Source organism: Triplophysa rosa, linkage group LG17, assembly GCF_024868665.1.
Source record: "Triplophysa rosa linkage group LG17, Trosa_1v2, whole genome shotgun sequence".
In the NCBI taxonomy this organism is placed as follows: Eukaryota; Metazoa; Chordata; class Actinopteri; order Cypriniformes; family Nemacheilidae; genus Triplophysa; species Triplophysa rosa.
This window is the reverse complement of record NC_079906.1, coordinates 3,413,143-3,431,542: the sequence shown is the minus strand read 5'-3', so window position 1 is coordinate 3,431,542 and position 18,400 is coordinate 3,413,143. Positions and strand designations below refer to the sequence as shown.

The 18,400-nt window shown below is 39.3% G+C and overlaps 1 protein-coding gene across 1 annotated transcript in view; it reads left to right on the top strand.

Annotated features, from left to right (window-relative positions):
- Positions 1-507: 507 nt before the first annotated feature.
- Positions 508-18,400, top strand: part of prickle3 (prickle homolog 3) — a 49,665-nt gene continuing 31,772 nt past the window's right edge. The window contains exons 1-2 of the mRNA XM_057356428.1: positions 508-729; positions 15,579-15,661. Coding sequence (XP_057212411.1) covers positions 688-729; positions 15,579-15,661 — 125 coding nt within the window. The 5' untranslated portion in view covers positions 508-687. The remainder of the gene's footprint in view (positions 730-15,578; positions 15,662-18,400) is intronic.

Sequence of the window (18,400 nt, the reverse complement as noted above, 5' to 3'; positions counted from 1 at the left end):
TAATGGCATCTAATCCATCTACAATCCTCTCTACATACAAGAGCAATACACTAAGAGAAAAACAGAATATAAAAGACATGCACTACACTCTGAATATACACAGTACACATAATTTTTCTCAAATATAGACAACAGAATTAGAATGGAATAGATCTAAAATAGATAATATAGTTTTTGAGAGACTTGTATAATGAATAAAAAATGTCACAATCATTGTCGTTTAATCCAGTTTTTCGGTATTTCAGAATGTTTTCTTGTTTTAGTTTGTTCAAAGTAAAAAAATGGTTTGCAAAGAGCTGTCGTTTGGTATTTCCCTATTAAAATAACTTCATAATAATGGTTACTTTACTACCAAATTATTATTCTGAAAAAAATCCCACACAATAAATACATATATAAATACACAAATAAGTCTATCACAGACCACAGTTTATAGAATTACTTTGGTAGTGTGAAGTACAGTAATGGTGAACAGGGGGTGGTCCTTTCATACAGTTCAGATACTCATCCTGTAGGTGTAGCCCGTCCTGTGTGGGTACTTTGGGACAAACTTCTACTGGAGTTATTCTAAGAGATCTACAAGACAGAGATCGCGGGAAGTATCATTAAATAGAGGAAACCTGAAACATCGTCTGGATCATGAAAACCTTCGCGTGAATTCACGCGTGACACATTAAAGCCACCGACATGTTCGCGCGCGGATCAAAGAAGCGACGCTCCAATCGCTCGGTAAGTCGCGCTCCGGTTGTTTTTAACAACGTCTGTAAAGTATTGTATGCTATTATGTGCATGTCCACGGTGACTTGAATCAAGGTAACGTGGTTTGGGGTTTAAAAGGGTCATATCGACTGTATCGCGCGATGATGTTGCTACCTTTGCGCAGCTACTTTTGTTGTCGGACTTATTTCACCTGGCGAGAATTCTTCAAGTTTAAAACACGAAAAACAGCAGATATACCCAGGCATTTACATCTTATTCGTACGAACAGTAGTTTTTTCAGTGCTTATCAACTGTAGTTTTGCCCCTAACCATTATTAGAACATTTTCCTCAGTCTCTTTAACTATTGCATTGATAATGTGTGCTTACGTCACAGTTACCTGTGCAGGTTACGCCATCGTTTCTTGTGACGTTAAGGGACATGTAGCTAACAATAGACCCTGTAGTGTTATTGCTGTGAGCTTATTACACGTAAAACATTTACATACTGTATGGAATGTAGCATATTGCATTGTTTAAAAATAGCTGTTTATTATACAAAAGACATGTCTTCTTAAAGTATAAAACATTTTATATTAATAGGCTTGTAAATCATCTATAAGATTTCATATTAAACAAATGGTCTGCATCATTTCATTCTAAACATTTCATATTCCTGGTCTTTTATGTTTTCTTTCCTGGAGGAAGTGACTTTAATTTGCCAAATGCCAGAGCACTTGAATGGATTAGAATACAAAAGGAACCCTATTTTTTTTTCAATATGCTTTCTCTGTAAGATGTTGACTGTGTATAATAAATTTATTGTTACATTTATGGACACTGCCGTTTAAAGTTTAGGGTCACTTGAGTGAAGTGTTTTTCTTAACAAACTATATCTAAACTGGATCTAATATCTGAATTAGTTTAGCAAAAACTTGTGTGAAAACATTTGTTTCTTATATGTGACCCTGGACGACAAAACCAGTCTTAAGGGTCAATTTTTCGAAATTGAGATTTTTGAAGAAATAAGCTTTCTATTGATATATGGTTTGTTAGGATAGACACTATCTGGCGGAACAACAACTATTTACAAAGCTGGAATCTGAGGGTGCAAAAAAATCTAAATATTGAGAAAATCGCCTTTGAAGTTGTTAATCTGAGGCACTGTAGCAGGCCATCCACTCACAAAAATACTATACTAATATTACTATTGTCCTAAAAGTTGGAAAGATAAAACTAACTTTTGAACGGTACTGTAATAAAATTGAAATAATATCATTTATCCTCAATCTATACAAAGATCTTGGTCACATATCAGTCTTCAACAAACAACCTGCTCACATTTGACCAGTATTTGTGTTGCCAAATCCTGTGTTGTGGTATACATGTTTTACTGTAGAGAACCTTTTACCTAGGATACTCTTCTGTATTCTTGCTGATCTGAGCATGATGAAACCGTAATTGTGGGTCTCATAAAATATTTCAAAACTTTTTTAGGCTTTTGACCTCTTGTAACTGTTGTTATGGTAGCAATCAAGAGGAAATTTCCCTCAAGGGTGTGGACAGGAAGACACCCTGAGGTCGTCCTTTCTCACCGTGAAAGACAGGATTCAAAGGTTATTCAGACACCAAAGTTTCCATTTAAACTTCGACACTGTGCTTTGCAATGCTTTACATGATGTGATTCGTTAACTTAATGCTCACCTTCTCATCTTTTTGTGTGCAAACAAATCAACATAACCTTCTTGCACGATAATCTTTAACAGCTTTTATAACTTATGCTACAATTTTGTTATTTTATTACTTTCTATACTTTTATTATTTTCCTTACATGCTTCCATCAATACTTTCATTACTGTTGTTACTTTCAAGGCTACTTTTTGACTATCTGTTTGATAGCATTGATGTTTGCCAAAGTAATACTAATTCCAGAATCCTACAAATGCAAAGGCCTATCACATACAGCCATGGAAAAAATCAAGAGAACATGCCAAACTTTCATTTAAAGGGATACTTCACCCAAAAATGAAAGTACTGTCATCATTTACTCACCTTCGAGTTGTTCCAAATCTGTATATATTAATCAGCAATTTTAGATGTATTGTTGACATTCCAGTCCATGTATCATGTATTGTTGACATTCTTTTCTGTTATTTTGACCTGTTTCCCCAGTTTTTTTATTTTCTGCAAATAAATGCAAATAGAAACAATATTTTTATTTCAAATTTGGGAGAAATGTTCTTAGTAGTTCACAGAAAGAAACAAAATTATCATTTTACCTAAACATATACCTATACATTTTGAAATCAGAAAATCTGGTTTTCAAATGGTCTCTTCATTTTTTCCACGGCTGTGTATATTAAGGTTTCCCATTGTGATCTTATATACCGCTATATGTATTTGACACAGCCTTTATTTCAATTTTTTGATAGTTTAATAGTACACCAAATCGATGTGCAGCTTCAAACCTGCATGACAGGTTTTCCTGTGTATAACCACAAAAATTTGATTTGTGGATGTGCCGCTTCTGTTTCTCTTAGAATTGTTGGAATGTCAGTTGTGCCTGTACAGGACGACACAGAAGAAACATTTGTGAGAACCCTCATTCACAAACAAGCTAATGCAATTTACCATTCAAGTCGCGCTCTTTCCTCTCTCTCTTGCACACACACATGCACACACACACGCACACACACGCACACGCACACACACGCACACACACACACACACACACACACACACACACACACACACACACACACACACACACACACACACACACACACACACACACACACNCCCACTGGGTGAAGAACAGGCACTCCATCCATCACTAGTAAGCACCTCCTGTGGGCGGGCTGGGCTGAGCAGCCCTGCCCCTTAGGCCGGGTATCACCTGAGTTATTCGCAACATAGCTCTAACCGGACCTAGTGCTACCAGACGTTGCAACCCCCCAGCAGGGCGGTTCCGTCTGATGTATCCTCATGCTGGTTCCCACCTTGGTAACCCATGACCTCCTTAGGTGGACCTCCACCTCGCGGTTAACTCCTTCAGTCCGCACTTTCTTCCCATGAGTTCTCCCCCATCGGTGAGACCATGTTGGTATCTCCACTAGTCTCCTCCCTGTGGTAGGAAGTGGTCTCTGTAGCGCATCCCCCACTTGAGGAAGTAGTGCTTACCCAGTGGCCTTACGGTTCCGGGCGGCTTCTCGCTGTTAGAGAAACAAGGCCACCGCCTGTGAGGCCGAAGGTAGGGGCCTTCCCACCTTTCTAGAAAGCTCTGGGACCCCCTACCTACCCACTGGTAGGTTACAATTTCGCGTTAGCGCTCACGGCTGACACGCCCAGGCCAGTCACCGTCGCTTCGTTGAGATTGTGACAGGGCACCGTGTTATGACGTTTTCCATTGGAACCCCATCTGTCGGTTCGACACAACGTCGAGAGACCGACAGAAAGGGAACGTCTCGGTTACGTTTGTAACCTCGGTTCCCTGATAGAGGGAACGAGACGTTGTGTCCTCTTGCCACAACACGTGCTGTCCACTGCAGCAGTCGTGAGAGGTCTCAGGTTCCTCAGAACTAAGGTGAATGAATGAGGCACGCGTCTCCCTTTTATACCCGGATATCCGGGGGTGGAGTCCGGCATGCAAATTTCATTCGCCAATTTTCATTGGCCTTTTCTAGAGAAGTCGGAAGCGATTGGTTCTCAAGGACGAACCCCATCTGTCGGTTCGACACAATGTCTCGTTCCCTCCATCAGGGAACCGAGGCTACAAACGTAACCGAGATGTTTCGATTAATCATCCAAATATTGGGAATTACCCATTGTTGACTGAATCACACAGAAGACGCGGACCACTAGCGTGCTACAAACGTAGTATGTGTGAAAGCACAATGGCGCATAACGGATGATTAAACAGGTAAAAAAAGCGTATTGATGTTCATTAAAGGAAGGACCCTAACAACCACTTTCAGCGGCGTCACCCTTGCAATGACCCTGAGCACCTTAGCAACCACTTATTAACATATACAGTATATACAGTATAACACTGACTTTGTAAATGAATTTATTTCTCTCCTGTGTTTTTTAAAATAATAACTTAACATAAAACGGCATATTTAAATGAAAGCGCACCAGTGTAAATGCAAAGTCTTAACTACTTGAATTTACAAGTACCTTGTAGCTTAAACTACAATTTCAGAATAGCTTCCACAACACAGTTAAAAGTTTTTGTCAATGAAAATTGACCACTGACCTGCTGTAAAATCACTGTAACATATTCCCACACAGGGGCGGACTGGCCATCTGGCGTACCGGGCGTTTTTCCGGTGGGCCGCTAACGTATTGGGCCGGAACGAAGGCGTTGGCCGCTAACGTATGGGGCCGTAACGGACACGTTTGCCGCTAACGTATGGGGCCGTAACGGAGGTGTTGGCCGCTTAGACGGACGTATTATAAATGTGAATGCACGCAATGCGAATGCAAAAGACTCGTATGCATGCACCTCCCCAACCCCCGTCGACAGATTCGGTGGAGGGCCGATGCGGCCCTAAAAATGCCAGGGCCGATTTTTCTTCCCAGGCCAGCCCTGCTTCCACATTTGGCTTATTGCTTTATTAAATTTACAATACCACAGCATCCAGCAATAGCTACCAATTAAATTCTATTTCTGTAAGCTTCAAACCAAAAAACACGCAATGGTGTGTAAAGAAGAAATATGTCAATAATACATATACATAGAAAACAAATAAAATACACAGTAAATACACAGAATATAAATGATCCACTGGGCTTATTAGCATACAAAGAAATAAAAAGTATGAAGCTGAATAATAGAGGGATGGGTTTTGGGAACAGATGGGCACTTTCTGGTGTAGATGTCACAGCGGCACCAATTAACAGTTGATTAATGGTTTTCATGAGTAACTCAACTACCATCCTACCAGACCAGACTCTCTCAGCACAACCGACAACTCACTGGTGACTCAAATACTTACAAGAGCTTGACAACCACCTTGACAACTACACTGGACAACATCTCTATTTGCGCTTGAAAAGACACTTCTGCCTGGATGACTGTCTGGATGTGCTCAGCTGGCATGATTTTTATCACTCACAGACAGTTATTTGTAATGATTTGGTCCGGCCAATATTAATTTATTTTTAGTATGTTTTCCTTTTTTCTCTCTCCTTTGTTTTGATATCGTTCCGTTTGTTATTTCGCCATTTCTGTGACTTTTGTCATTTCTGTTTCGTTTATTAATAATAAACTGTTTAGGGAGAACTTTGGGAGTAGAAATGTAGGTAGGCTTCAATTTGAAACCAGAGGTGGACAGTAACGAAGTAAATTTACCTGAGTACTGTACTTAAGTACACTTTTTGAGTATCTGTACTTTACTTGAGTATTATTTTTTTCTGAGTACTTGTACTTTAACTTCACTACATTTGAAAGACAAATATCATACTTTTTACTCCACTACATTTATAAAAAGGTCCAAAAGTAGAAAATGGTTACTATGCAGCGGGGTTTCCTGAGTGCGCAATTTATCTGGCTTGCGATCTGCCAGGACCTTTTACTGTTGCCAAGTATTTCAGTTTTTCTAAGCTCACGGTTTTCCGGCAAGCTTTGAATGGCCATTTGGCAGATTTTTTTAACACAAATCTGGCAACTCTGGGATCTTCCCCGCTAAACTAATGTAAACGTAGGCGCTGCTACACCGTTGATAGCGCTCTAAAAAGGCAAATAGAACAATAAAAGACGAAAAAGGCAGATGATAAAGTGTGGTGTAATCATCTGTGGGTTACGATCAGTCAAAGATCGTAGAAACATTGTCATGAAAATGATCGACACAATGGCTAAACGGTAAATAAGCATCACATACACCTTGTGCTACACGTGCGTGTTAACTTCTGATCTGCTGCTGTATCATTTAAAGCGATTTGTGAATGAATGATATTTTTACTGAAGTAACTATAGTTGAAGTATTCCTGTTGAAATAAAAACAATAGAACCCTGCCCAAAATACAACATAAAATGTAATGGATTTAATGGTTATAATGGGAATTGTACTACTTGTTGTCTACTTGTATGTGATGGATTCTATTGGTGGGATGGTAAATCCTATTGTAATAAAACCCAAAACACACTACAAAGAGAAATTTAATTAAAAAATCTCATTCTAATTTAAAAATGCATTGTTTTTCTTCAGCAGGGATGGTATTTTCAGTAAAACCACCGTATCCACAAATTTACCATTTTCTATATATAGGAACCATACTCCAATTAATAATCTTTAGTAAAACCACAGCAACTAAAAATACCATAGTTTCATTTTACTAGCTATAGTTTATGTTTGTAGTTTAATTATGGCAATACAAATGGTAATAATCCAACAAACACATGGCTTCTACACTTAAAGGTACAGTGCGGGATGTTTTGTATGATCTATTAACAGAAATGCAATATAACATACAAAACTGTGTCTTTAGATGTGTATAAAAACGTTACGTAATGAAAAGTTATGTTTTTATTACCTTAGAATAAACCAGTTGTATCTACATAGGGAGCGGGCCTATCTACATCGAATTTGTTATGTTGCGCAGCCATGTTTTGTACAGTAAGCTCTAACGGACAAACAGCTCTACAGAGCGCGTTTCGTATATGTTGGTCTTCGTCTGTGTTTTTTAGACGCAGCTTGCGTCATCACTGAGTTGAAGACGCACAAAGTAGTAAGTCGTAGTACGGAGAGGAGGAGGAGTAGTCGTCGTCTAGCTGAAGCAATTGATGTTCTGTCTTAGAAGTTTTGATAAAATGGAGGACCATGCGTATTGTGCACAAGCGCCGACAGAGCGTGAATCTCCGTCGTCAAAGAAGCGCAAACGTGATGCTGCCAGACGAATTAGAGACAAACGGCGGCAGAAATCCAGGATAAACATCGGTGTATCTTTTACCAGATGGAAGGCACTGTTGAAAGACAAATGTTTTCAAGGCGACGCCAAAGTTGCCTGTTTTCTGCTAGACTGGTAAGATAATTCAACATTTTCAATGTTTCCACTTTTTCAATGTTTACCAAACAACTGTTTTGTTGAAAGGTAATCGTTAGCATTTTATACAAATGGCCATATAACCTCCAAATAATAATGTTTTTCCGTCCCTGCGGTACGTACTCCGGTTGTTCCTGACTTTACAAAGGGGGAGACAAACGTCTACTAACTTACACCTAACTGCCTATGTCGCTGTCAGATCAAACGCTTTGAACAGCGTTGCTATTTATGATTAGCTAACTTTAGTTACTTCACTACTCTCAGCGTGTACTAGATAGCACGCAAGAAATATATCTAATTATATAATTGTATGAATTGAAAAACAGTAACTTTCGCAATAGAATACATGTTAAATGATTAATTACATTAATATATTGCCTTACCTGCTTGTATCACTACTATCCGCTGTCTCAGTAGACGACATCCTTTTTTACTGTTGCGGCCTCTGTCGTAATTCGAAAGGGAGGGGTGGGCAAATGACTCAGAGATTCGTTGCAAAACTATAATACAAAGCTAGTGGCCGCTGATTTTCAAGAACTGCGCCTTTAACTATTTACAAGAACCTTACTACTTACTGGTAAATTGCTGCTAAAACTGGTAAAGGGAATATACAAAATAAAAAAACACTGCTCATAAATACATATAGGACTAGGGGGCTAATGAGGATAATTAGGCTAAATGATCATGCAGGATTACTGTATATCTAAACTAGACATGTACAGTATGTGCTAAACATATAAAGCTCTTGAAGGAGTTGCTCACTGCAAAATTTGCCCCCATTGACTTTCCATGGTAGGAATAAAAATTACTATGGAAAGTCAATGGGGGCAAATTTTGAAGTGAACTACTCCTTTAATACAACTGATACTGTGAGCTACTCAGTTTATTTAGTAGGTTGCTTCAGAGGCATAAGGTATACGACAATAAAACAATGCACAACTGACATAAAGGAAATTTACTTTTAATACTTGAGTACTTTTAAAAGCACGTACTTCTGTACTTTTACTTAAGTAAGAATCTGTCTTTACAACTTTTACTTGTAGTGGAGTAATATTTGACCAGTAGTATCTGTACTTTCACTCAAGTAAGGAAGTTGTGTACTTCGTCCACCTCTGTAATTGAAACCATAAACACCGCAACATTTATCCCAAAATAATGTAAGTTGCGTGGGGACATCTGGGAACACTTTTAAGTAATGAATCAAACTAAATGACGCCTTTACTTTTGATCAATGAAACAAAACAAATCAGACACGTATGTCCGTTCTCCTTAAAATGCAAATAAAAGTGCTCAGAACAAGAAGACACCGCACCAAGGCCTTGTGTCGAACACAAATGCACTTCCGGTGGCCACAGCAAGTCTTCCATCTGAATAGAGTGAAAGAGAGCGGGAAAGAGAGGCACAAATAGAGCAGAGAGCATGTTTGATGGGCCTATTTCCACAGTCCTGGCAGCAGCTGCAGCATGGACTTGAAAGGACTAATCTTATTAGTCAGACAGGCTGGATTAGAGAACAGAATGAGGGTTCTCGATGGGTGGACATGAGGGGAGGGTCCGGGAAGAAGGAAAATAGGACATTAAGTAAGTATAAAAACAGTCGGACAGTACAGTTTATTAAGATATTTCATTTGAAGGTCGTTCATACAAAACAGTGTTACAGTGACACAGATTGTCAGATTACAGTGTTGTTGTAGATATGAGTGGTGTGCTCTATGAGTAGTGACTAATCTGGAGTGCAGCAGATTAGATTTAGAATGACTCTGATGTATGACTCTGGACAGAAATGTAGGCGTGAGATTGAATAGAGCAGAAGAAGATTTATGCTCTGTTAACACACACACACACACACACACACGCACGCACACGCACACACACACACAGGCTTTGGTTGACTATCCCCGTGGGGACAGTCCATAGGCGTAATGTTTTTATACTGTACAAACTGTATATTCTATCCCCTATCCCTAAACCTAAAGATCATAGAACACTTTTTGCATTTTTAGATTTGTAAAAAAGGGGACCTCAATTTTGGTCCCCACGGTGACACGAGTCCCCATGTGTTGGTGTGTATTCAGGTTTAGGTCCCCACCGGGATATACAAACATGAACACGCACACACACACACACACACACGCACACACGCACACACACACACACACACACACACACACACACACACACACAGGGGAGCTAAAGGTATTTGCGGTGACAAAAGCTAGTGTGGTCTCGCCAAATGAAGGTAAGAAAAAGCGCACACAAGATTACCAAACTATCGTACACATAATATAGATTTCTACTGTGTTTATTTAAGGCTAGTAAAAAAAAACTGTCGTGCTTTATATTAGGCATCTGTGTACCAACATAAGAAAAAAGCACTTAATACAATGTACTTAAAGAGTGTGGTTATCAGAGTATGTGAGTGAAGTGAAGCGGTGTCATGCTCCGCTTAATATTTCGCTTTATAACCGTGCGTTTGCTCAGTCGCTCATGAACCAAGCAAATGCTCCGCTCATGTTACGCGCATGCTCGCCGGTAAACCGGTAAATTCCGCTCAGATCCTGCTCCCACATAAAATGTGTCTAATACGTAGAACTATTATTGATATTTACAAGTATTTTTACCCCATGGTAATGTTTCCAAGGTAGGTTTTGTCAGACTTGTCACAATGTAAAACACACATGCAGACACACACCTCTGAACTCACTGGAATGTGCGGTGTCTTGAAGCATTTGTTCCAGGTCATTGTCTGACTTTTTCACACACCCACTGGAAGATGTGTGCCGGAGTCCCAATGCGTTTAATGTAGACTTATGTTTTTGTGTCAAATGAGGTTTGCTAAGTAATGTTTTATGTTTTGCTGATCAATACAATACATGTCGATGCAGCACTGTGCAAAAGCATTCGTTTTCAGTTACCAATGACACTGTATAAAAGTAAACAAATAACTGCCTTGCAATTTTTTTTACATTTCATCGATACATTTTTGTACAATCTTCCTTGGTGACAAGCTGTGTTTAGGGGTGAACTTTCATGCTAGCTTTTCCCACTACTGTTTTTGTTCGTACAATTGTAGGACTTTATACGAAAATGTCACCTTGTAAAATAGTTACGTCTTCCTGTGAGATCAGGTTGAATATTTCCATTCTTTTGCTATAATAGCAGGGGCGCCACTACTCCTGGAACCCAGGACAAAATGACCAATTTGGGCCCCAGCCCCCATGCACCCAGCATAGAGCATAGATGTGATTAGTGGCCCCCACTCACAACATCTAGAACAGCTTTTCCAGCTGTCACTGGAAGGAGGTCACTTAAAGAATTTGTCTTTGTACTAATTTTATAAAAACAATATGTAGTAAACAGCTGCGGAAAAAAATAAGAAATCTTTCAATTTTTTTATTTAATCAGCATTTCTGGATGTATTGTGGCCATTCCAGCCCCGTGTTTGCTAAATTTCAACAAAATTAAACCTCAGGAGTGACAAAGTCATCCAACAGCAATGTGAAAGACTGACGCATGAAAACTGTGATAAAAATCGAGGTTATCAAATATTACTGTTGTATTGCATAAAATACTTAATAAACCCGTTTTCTTTGCAATATTTGAGGTCTGAACAAATACAGAGCATCTTTTCAGTTTTTTTACCTGTTTCTCCAGTTGTCATTTTCTGCAAATAGAACCACAATTTTTGTTTGGAATTTGGAGAAAATTTTGTTAGTAGTTCACAAAATAAAATATATGTATATACCCTCACAACAAAATCGCCAGTGTTAAAAAAGGTCAAATTAACACTCACAGTGTTTATATAATCCACACTTTGAGAGTGTGGATTATATATACACTGTGCGTGTTAATTTGACCTTTTTTAACACTGGTGATTTTGTTGTGCTTAAGTAAAACTAGTAAATAAAAGTTAATAGCAAAAGAGGCATCAACAAAATTGTTGAAGGACGTGAACAATATACTGAAAATTCACATACATTTTTTTGAAAACAGACAAAAGGAACAGGGCGTTAGAACTTAGCGAAAGCTAAGACTTGCTCTGTTAATTCACAAAAGCTAATTTTCCTGAGCTGATGACCGCTGATGGCTTATCTAATGGCATCTGTAAATGTTACAGTGTAGTGTGGTCAGTGTAAACACTGGCTTTCCTCACCAGCTCTGGAAATATGATTATACGTTTCATATTACACAAAACAATTCCAGGTCTCACGTAAAGCACATGCATATCTCACCCTGACAGTCTGCAGTTCTCTAGAGTCAGCAGTTTATCAGCACAGCCGTCAATTCCTTTCCTTTTTCTTAATCTCCAAGTACCCATGTAATTTCAAAACAGCTGCATTATTTATGCAATAACATGACATGTTATGTCTGAGGATGTTACGTTTCCGTCTGCACATCGCATACCTAGTTCTTCAAACAAACAAAGACATATGCTCTGCAAAAGTAAGTCAAGGGTCAGAGCTGTGGCCCAGCAATTTAAAGGGGGGGGGGCTTGGGGGACGCATGTTCAAATCTGGTTTGGATTGCTCATGAAAAGTGGCAAAAGCGCCAATGAATATCAATAAAAGCCAAGGAAGTGAGTGAAAGCATGTTTAGAAGTCCCAGTCATACCTCCATCCGTGCATTCGAAAGCCAGGACATTGTTCTCCACAGCGCATACAGGGCTGACCTCTGTCCGGATCTTCACACTCTGACTGAGGGAGAGAGAAAAGTGCCATTTTAAATATCAATAAAATATCTATTTTTATGCCTACAGCAAGAGAAATAAAGCAAATTCGGAGGAATTATTAGGGATGTACAGTATAGGGGTAGTCGGCATTTGTCTGATTGTATATTATTTACTGGAACTTTTTCAATAACAATATGATTTCCAGGCAATGATAATCAACTTATTAACAATTAAAGACCACATAGAAAAAAAGTGTCGTCAGTCTTGGATCTAGATGGTTTACAAATCTTCAAAAACATTCCTATTGCATTTATCATGGAGTATATGGTTGAAAGCAAAGTGTGCAGTTGTGTTTGTTGAATACTAAACCCCTGGGCAAAAGTAAGCTATACCCCTTGGCACTTTATTGTGCACCCCCTTCCTCCTCACAAGGCACAGGACAACTTTCCTGGTGAACTCACAGTGACAACTACTGCCAAATCTGCTTTTGACATTCAGTTTTGTTGTTGCAGTTGCACCTATGTTACTTCGTATCTCTGATGTTTGAGACTTGTGTCACATTCCAGGATACACTGCTTTTTAAGTGACACACACCATAATTTGCCCTGCATATCTCTGTGTTTTACAGTATGCTATTTAAAGTCTAGAGGTACACTTGTTTACGGCTTAGTTTTGCCTTAAGGTCTTTTACTGTTTGTGGGAACAAATAATGCAATAAAACGAAGAACTTGTTCTTCTAAACCTGCAAGTGACGTGCTGAAGGTGTTTGACATCTGTCGTAAAATAAAAACACCTACTTTGCTCTCCCACACAGGCTGAAATGGAGTACTGGGGAAGCATGTGACAGTGTAAAAATGATCATGAAAACAAAACGAAAGTCAAAACATTGATCAAGAGTCTCAGCATGCTGTCCCCCTTTCTTTCCTCATCTGGATTTCTATAGTATACAGCTATGGTTATCATAGTATTCCCACAGTAGTATTTTCACAGTATGCTTTGTTTCAGAACTCCTTTTTAAAGAAAGTACACACCAAAAATAATTTGCACACACACAGTGTGCTCTTCATACTGTGATAGCACATCTGTATAAAGGCCGGTCAGGATGGAAGACTGTGGCCGGACGGCGGCCTCTTGTCGCCAGGAATGAGAGAACTATGGAAACACGCGTGCTTAAACAAACACCACCTGTAAGATCAGTGGACTCCAACACTTCACTGAACCATGACCAAAGCACTGCTATTCACCAATGTGTGTGTGTGTGTGTGTGTGTGTGTGTGTGTGTGTGTGTGTGTGTGTGTGTGTGTGTGTGTGTGTGTGTGTGGAGCAGGTCCTGTCAGAGAAGATCACAGTGGAGTGAGTGAATGCAGTTTGATTTATTTCTCATGAGAAGTTCACAGATGAAACAGCGTTACAAATCAATCTGATTCAAGAGAAACTAAACTACAAACTACAGAGAGTTGAAAGCTACCTTAAAAAACAAACAAATGAGCAGTGCTGATATCTGGACATGTATGATTCTTCAGATGAGCTCCAGTCCCCCACAATCCTCAGAGTCTTTAAGACTGGATGAGCCTGTTCTTTCAACAACAGAGCGTGTTCCATAGGCGTAATGTTTTTATACTGTACAAACTGTATATTCTATCCCCTAACCCTATCCCTAAACCTAAAGATCATAGAACACTTTTTGCATTTTTAGATTTGTAAAAAATATTGTTCTGTACAATTTATTAGCATTTTTGCCCCTGGGGACCTCAATTTTGGTCCCCACGGTGACACGAGACCCCATGTGTTGGTGTGTAGTCAGGTTTAGGTCCCCACCGGGATATACAAACATGAACGCACACACACACACACATACACACGCACACACACGCACACACACACACACACACACACACACACACACACACACACACACACACACACACACACACACACACACACACATTGGTGAATAGCAGTGCTTTGGTCATGGTTCAGTGAAGTGTTGGAGTCCACTGATCTTACAGGTGGTGTTTGTTTAAGCACGCGTGTTTCCATAGTTCTCTCATTCCTGGCGACAAGAGGCCGCCGTCCGGCCACAGTCTTCCATCCTGACCGGCCTTTATACAGATGTGCTATCACAGTATGAAGAGCACACTGTGTGTGTGCAAATTATTTTTGGTGTGTACTTTCTTTAAAAAGGAGTTCTGAAACAAAGCATACTGTGAAAATACTACTGTGGGAATACTATGATAACCATAGCTGTATACTATAGAAATCCAGATGAGGAAAGAAAGGGGGACAGCATGCTGAGACTCTTGATCAATGTTTTGACTTTCGTTTTGTTTTCATGATCATTTTTACACTGTCACATGCTTCCCCAGTACTCCATTTCAGCCTGTGTGGGAGAGCAAAGTAGGTGTTTTTATTTTACGACAGATGTCAAACACCTTCAGCACGTCACTTGCAGGTTTAGAAGAACAAGTTCTTCGTTTTATTGCATTATTTGTTCCCACAAACAGTAAAAGACCTTAAGGCAAAACTAAGCCGTAAACAAGTGTACCTCTAGACTTTAAATAGCATACTGTAAAACACAGAGATATGCAGGGCAAATTATGGTGTGTGTCACTTAAAAAGCAGTGTATCCTGGAATGTGACACAAGTCTCAAACATCAGAGATACGAAGTAACATAGGTGCAACTGCAACAACAAAACTGAATGTCAAAAGCAGATTTGGCAGTAGTTGTCACTGTGAGTTCACCAGGAAAGTTGTCCTGTGCCTTGTGAGGAGGAAGGGGGTGCACAATAAAGTGCCAAGGGGTATAGCTTACTTTTGCCCAGGGGTTTAGTATTCAACAAACACAACTGCACACTTTGCTTTCAACCATATACTCCATGATAAATGCAATAGGAATGTTTTTGAAGATTTGTAAACCATCTAGATCCAAGACTGACGACACTTTTTTTCTATGTGGTCTTTAATTGTTAATAAGTTGATTATCATTGCCTGGAAATCATATTGTTATTGAAAAAGTTCCAGTAAATAATATACAATCAGACAAATGCCGACTACCCCTATACTGTACATCCCTAATAATTCCTCCGAATTTGCTTTATTTCTCTTGCTGTAGGCATAAAAATAGATATTTTATTGATATTTAAAATGGCACTTTTCTCTCTCCCTCAGTCAGAGTGTGAAGATCCGGACAGAGGTCAGCCCTGTATGCGCTGTGGAGAACAATGTCCTGGCTTTCGAATGCACGGATGGAGGTATGACTGGGACTTCTAAACATGCTTTCACTCACTTCCTTGGCTTTTATTGATATTCATTGGCGCTTTTGCCACTTTTCATGAGCAATCCAAACCAGATTTGAACATGCGTCCCCCAAGCCCCCCCCCCTTTAAATTGCTGGGCCACAGCTCTGACCCTTGACTTACTTTTGCAGAGCATATGTCTTTGTTTGTTTGAAGAACTAGGTATGCGATGTGCAGACGGAAACGTAACATCCTCAGACATAACATGTCATGTTATTGCATAAATAATGCAGCTGTTTTGAAATTACATGGGTACTTGGAGATTAAGAAAAAGGAAAGGAATTGACGGCTGTGCTGATAAACTGCTGACTCTAGAGAACTGCAGACTGTCAGGGTGAGATATGCATGTGCTTTACGTGAGACCTGGAATTGTTTTGTGTAATATGAAACGTATAATCATATTTCCAGAGCTGGTGAGGAAAGCCAGTGTTTACACTGACCACACTACACTGTAACATTTACAGATGCCATTAGATAAGCCATCAGCGGTCATCAGCTCAGGAAAATTAGCTTTTGTGAATTAACAGAGCAAGTCTTAGCTTTCGCTAAGTTCTAACGCCCTGTTCCTTTTGTCTGTTTTCAAAAAAATGTATGTGAATTTTCAGTATATTGTTCACGTCCTTCAACAATTTTGTTGATGCCTCTTTTGCTATTAACTTTTATTTACTAGTTTTACTTAAGCACAACAAAATCACCAGTGTTAAAAAAGGTCAAATTAACACGCACAGTGTATATATAATCCACACTCTCAAAGTGTGGATTATATAAACACTGTGAGTGTTAATTTGACCTTTTTTAACACTGGCGATTTTGTTGTGAGGGTATATACATATATTTTATTTTGTGAACTACTAACAAAATTTTCTCCAAATTCCAAACAAAAATTGTGGTTCTATTTGCAGAAAATGACAACTGGAGAAACAGGTAAAAAAACTGAAAAGATGCTCTGTATTTGTTCAGACCTCAAATATTGCAAAGAAAACGGGTTTATTAAGTATTTTATGCAATACAACAGTAATATTTGATAACCTCGATTTTTATCACAGTTTTCATGCGTCAGTCTTTCACATTGCTGTTGGATGACTTTGTCACTCCTGAGGTTTAATTTTGTTGAAATTTAGCAAACACGGGGCTGGAATGGCCACAATACATCCAGAAATGCTGATTAAATAAAAAAATTGAAAGATTTCTTATTTTTTTCCGCAGCTGTTTACTACATATTGTTTTTATAAAATTAGTACAAAGACAAATTCTTTAAGTGACCTCCTTCCAGTGACAGCTGGAAAAGCTGTTCTAGATGTTGTGAGTGGGGGCCACTAATCACATCTATGCTCTATGCTGGGTGCATGGGGGCTGGGGCCCAAATTGGTCATTTTGTCCTGGGTTCCAGGAGTAGTGGCGCCCCTGCTATTATAGCAAAAGAATGGAAATATTCAACCTGATCTCACAGGAAGACGTAACTATTTTACAAGGTGACATTTTCGTATAAAGTCCTACAATTGTACGAACAAAAACAGTAGTGGGAAAAGCTAGCATGAAAGTTCACCCCTAAACACAGCTTGTCACCAAGGAAGATTGTACAAAAATGTATCGATGAAATGTAAAAAAAATTGCAAGGCAGTTATTTGTTTACTTTTATACAGTGTCATTGGTAACTGAAAACGAATGCTTTTGCACAGTGCTGCATCGACATGTATTGTATTGATCAGCAAAACATAAAACATTACTTAGCAAACCTCATTTGACACAAAAACATAAGTCTACATTAAACGCATTGGGACTCCGGCACACATCTTCCAGTGGGTGTGTGAAAAAGTCAGACAATGACCTGGAACAAATGCTTCAAGACACCGCACATTCCAGTGAGTTCAGAGGTGTGTGTCTGCATGTGTGTTTTACATTGTGACAAGTCTGACAAAACCTACCTTGGAAACATTACCATGGGGTAAAAATACTTGTAAATATCAATAATAGTTCTACGTATTAGACACATTTTATGTGGGAGCAGGATCTGAGCGGAATTTACCGGTTTACCGGCGAGCATGCGCGTAACATGAGCGGAGCATTTGCTTGGTTCATGAGCGACTGAGCAAACGCACGGTTATAAAGCGAAATATTAAGCGGAGCATGACACCGCTTCACTTCACTCACATACTCTGATAACCACACTCTTTAAGTACATTGTATTAAGTGCTTTTTTCTTATGTTGGTACACAGATGCCTAATATAAAGCACGACAGTTTTTTTTTACTAGCCTTAAATAAACACAGTAGAAATCTATATTATGTGTACGATAGTTTGGTAATCTTGTGTGCGCTTTTTCTTACCTTCATTTGGCGAGACCACACTAGCTTTTGTCACCGCAAATACCTTTAGCTCCCCTGTGTGTGTGTGTGTGTGTGTGTGTGTGTGTGTGTGTGTGTGCGTGTGTGCGTGTGTGTGTGTGTGTGTGTGCGTGTTCATGTTTGTATATCCCGGTGGGGACCTAAACCTGAATACACACCAACACATGGGGACTCGTGTCACCGTGGGGACCAAAATTGAGGTCCCCTTTTTTACAAATCTAAAAATGCAAAAAGTGTTCTATGATCTTTAGGTTTAGGGATAGGGGATAGAATATACAGTTTGTACAGTATAAAAACATTACGCCTATGGACTGTCCCCACGGGGATAGTCAACCAAAGCCTGTGTGTG